The sequence below is a fragment of the Phalaenopsis equestris genome, unplaced genomic scaffold (genome assembly GCF_001263595.1).
Source record: "Phalaenopsis equestris unplaced genomic scaffold, ASM126359v1 Scaffold000224, whole genome shotgun sequence".
NCBI classification, from domain to species: Eukaryota; Viridiplantae; Streptophyta; class Magnoliopsida; order Asparagales; family Orchidaceae; genus Phalaenopsis; species Phalaenopsis equestris.
Window position 1 is genome coordinate 6,303,700 of NW_018164666.1, and position 3,958 is coordinate 6,307,657.

The following is a 3,958-nucleotide window of genomic DNA, read 5'->3' on the forward strand; positions in this document are numbered from 1 at the left end:
CTTAACAATGAGAAATAGAGCCTAATCTCTTTAAGTTAAATTGTTTGTTGAGACTGTTGATAGCCTTAGTAAAATTCCCACTAATCAATATATGATATACATGAACTAGTAAATAAATGGAGGTGTGATTGTGGTTATATATGAGAAGGGAATGGTCTGCAGTGCTTAAAATAAATTTTTGACTGTATAAAAAATTGCTGAAGGTGGAATACCATTGCCCGGGGGATTGCTTGAGCCTATAAATTAGTTTGTGTAATTTGCAAACATAGTGAGGGTAATTAATATCAGTAAAAGCTGGAGGTTAAGCCATAAAAATAGTTTCATTTAATTTATCGGGTAAAAAGCATTTGAAAATTTTAATTGTTGAATTTGACACTGTATGGAGGTAGCTAGAGCAATGAGTAAATGAATAGTGTGAAATTTGGCTACAGGGCTGAAAGTTTCATTGTAATCTATACTGTGTTATTGTTTAAAACCATGAACAACTAATTGAGCCTTGTTTCTGGCTATAAAACCATCAGTGTGATATTTAATTTTAAAAGTCCATTTACTTGCAAGAATATTTTGATTGTGAGTAGGTGGGATAAGTCCAAGTACATTACTATTGAAGAGCCATAAATTCATCTACATAACTTGTCTCCAATGAGGTTTCTTAATAGGTTGATTGTAGGTGGTAGGAGGTTCGGTAAGATTGATAATATGTTGAAGATAAAAAATTTGCATTAGTTTAAATGTCATGTTTGTTTTATTATTACCATGTGATGGTGTTTAAGCTTTGGTTTAGGAGATTCAAAGGGTAAAGAGGTGATAGGAGATAAGGAGGGACGATTTTAGGCTTCAGTAGAACTGTTTAGAGGAGGGGAAGTGATAGTAGTAGGAACAACAATGGGATAAACAGGCTGAGGAGAAGAAGCTAAGTTCGTTTGTGAAGTGGAAGTGGGTTGTGTATGTAACTTGGTACAGAGGAGGAGAAGAACTGAGGGAGGTATAGTGATTAGTTAAGGAGTTGTGTTGGCCAGAGATTGAGGTGGCGAGTGTTTGTAAGGAAATGAATCTTCAACAAAAATGATGTACCGAGAGAAAATGTATTTCTTGGCTTAAATATCAAAACACTAGTAAACTTTGTGATGTAGGCTATATATCAAAAAATGGACTGAGGAGCTTTTATGGAAAATTTATCTTTTGAAAGGATATGGTGGGTTGATAGTTATCCTTTGTTGATGTTGAGGAACTTGATTCCATATTGATTGTTGAGCGTGCAACTCTGATACCATAAAAAAACTCTCAACTCAGAGGAGACGAAGATGGAGAAAAGAAAAAAGAAAGAGAACAGAGAACCTAGACAGAGATTAAGCCAGGAGAAAGATAAGTAAAAGCTTCCTTAATAATCTTTTTCATTCGAACAGTCTAATTACCATCCCACATATATAAACAAATCACAAAGCAAACTTATAAATATAGCAAAATAACATTATACATGATTTATTACTAATATAAATACTCTCTTTCTGCTAACATCGGACCTAGCTAGAGCGAGACCTAGAGGTGACATCGGTGAAGCAGAGGATGATTTAGGTGAGTCCAACATCAAAGAAATAGATTGATCAGATGAGAATATCCATAGCTCCTTTTACTTCCCACCACAATTAAAAAAAAAAAAAAACATGCAAACAAAATGTTGTCAAACGCCACAAAATACAGTGCAGCACCGCACTGCCATTGTACCGCTGCCTCAAACACATCCTTCAACATAACTAATTCTTCATCACTAAAATATTTTAAAAGTTGCAAAATAGAAGTAGACAAATAATAATATGATAGTTTAAATAAGTAAAATAGTGCGAAAACTTCCACGTATAGACCCTTGGTATTTGCTAAGTTTTGACTTGGAGAAATATACTTGCTTACAATCACAGTTCTGATGATATTCCACTTGAATAAAGAACATATGCTATGCTGGTTCATCCACTGCTTCCAGTTTGCATGTTTACTTTACTGAGTTGCATAGCTATATGTAACTGCAATGATCTGTAATTTACATCCTCACATGTTATTGCACTCGAAAGAACAAACTTTCAATCTTGTGCTATCTCTTAGAATTGTACTCTTCATTGCAATTAACAAAATTACAAAGGACACCAATCTGCCCTAAAAATATTTCTTTTATTTACAAACAGAGGAGAAATAAAAATTTATGACAATACATTAGAGAGGCACAGTAAACAATCTATCATGTTACATGATGTGAAAATTTAGTTATTAAAGCACTACAAACAGAAAAACAACATTGCCTGCCCTCAAGATTTGATCAACACAAGCTCAAAAAAATCTCTGCATGTACTCTACCATGGATTGCTGATTAATCCAAGCATACAAAACAACACATCTATTTCTTAGTTATCTGCAAAATAGACAATTTAATCTCAAATAGCCTCCGAATAAAGAAATAAAAAAGGAAAAGCTTGTACAGAATGGGTTAATGGCACAACTCTCAGAACAAAATATTGCAATTGATACCTGTATGTTTCCTTTGTTTTCATTTCTGTACTTCAAAGCATAAAATTCCTTACAAGAACATATCAGGAGTTGCTTCATGCTCTGGAATCCTGTAAGAGAATCCCAACTCATCAGCTGAGCTCCTCCTGACCAGACTTGTTCTCTGCATGAGCCGGACCAAAGCTTGAACAACTTCGGACATTGGCGGTCGGAACTCGGGTTCGGGCTGCATTTAATCATGAAAAAAATAGAATTTTGAAGATGAAAGATATGTGACAGTGCTCAAATGGCTCATGGAGTAAGGAATTGTTTACGATCACTTTTATTGTAATTATTTTATTTTATTTAATGGTTGTTTGAATTTCATCTTCATTTTGCTTATGTTCATAGATGAAATAAACAAAGGAAATTTACATGCATACCGCACAATTCTTTTGGATTTACATATTTAACCTCTAAAGTTTTATATTTACATTTATAATTTTTTGGTGTTATAAATCTATACATCAAAAGGTGGATTTCACTTTTAAAAAGTTATTAATGATGGTATTTTTGATTTGATGCTAAATATTTGAGTGATATGTATCTAAATATGAAAGTTTAGGAGTTGGATATGTAAATGGATAAGAATTGTGTGAAATTTATGTAAATGAACCTAAAATAAATTATATACATCTGAAATTCTAATCCATTTATTATTTTCAGAGGAAAAAAAAACGATTAATTTCTTCCCTTCCACAATCATGCTCGGAGGCCAGTGAGTCTAAATCAAGGCGTTGGTGATCTGAGAAGGGGAGCAAGGAGTACAACAACAACAACAACAAAGCCTTAATCCCACTATGTGGGGTCGGCTACATGAATCCTTTTTCTCCATTGCGTCCTATTTAGTGTCATATTTTCATTTAGTTCTAATAAATTAAGATCATTTTTAATACAATAAGCCCAAGTCTTCCTAGGTCTACCTCTGCCTTTCTTAACACAAGTCGAATCTAAAACATCTACTCTCCTAATCGGATCATCAGATGGTCAACATTTAATGTGACCAAACCATCTAAGACGACTTTCTCTAATTTTGTCTGTCACAGGAGCTACACCAACCCTATCACGAATATATTCATTCCGCATTTTGTCTCTAAGTGTAAATCCACTCATCCACCTAATCATTCTCATCTCGGCAACACTTAACTTATTATTATGCTTCTCTTTTAAAGGCCAACATTCAACGCCATAGAGCATTGCAGGTCTCACCACCATCTTATAAAATTTTCCTTTCAGTCTTAGCGGTACTTTTCTATCACACAAAAGGCCCGAAGCATTCCTCCACTTCAACCAACCAACTTGAATTCTACTATTAACATCCCCATCTATATCACCATCGCTTTGGACAACGGACCCAAGATATCTAAATCGTTCACACCTTTTAATAATTTGATCACCCAAAGTCACACATCTGTCACTAGAG

At 34.2% G+C, this 3,958-nt stretch overlaps 1 protein-coding gene across 3 annotated transcripts in view; it reads right to left on the reverse strand.

Moving 5' to 3' along the window:
• Positions 1-2,336: 2,336 nt before the first annotated feature.
• The window catches only part of LOC110023314 (protein STRUBBELIG-RECEPTOR FAMILY 8), a 23,661-nt gene continuing 22,039 nt past the window's right edge, over positions 2,337-3,958 (reverse strand). For all 3 annotated transcript variants that reach the window (XM_020722648.1, XM_020722647.1, XM_020722650.1), the window contains 2 exons: positions 2,518-2,722; positions 2,337-2,401 (listed from right to left, as the gene is read on the reverse strand). In XM_020722648.1, coding sequence (XP_020578307.1) covers positions 2,567-2,722 — 156 coding nt within the window. In that variant the 3' untranslated portion in view covers positions 2,337-2,401; positions 2,518-2,566. The remainder of the gene's footprint in view (positions 2,402-2,517; positions 2,723-3,958) is intronic.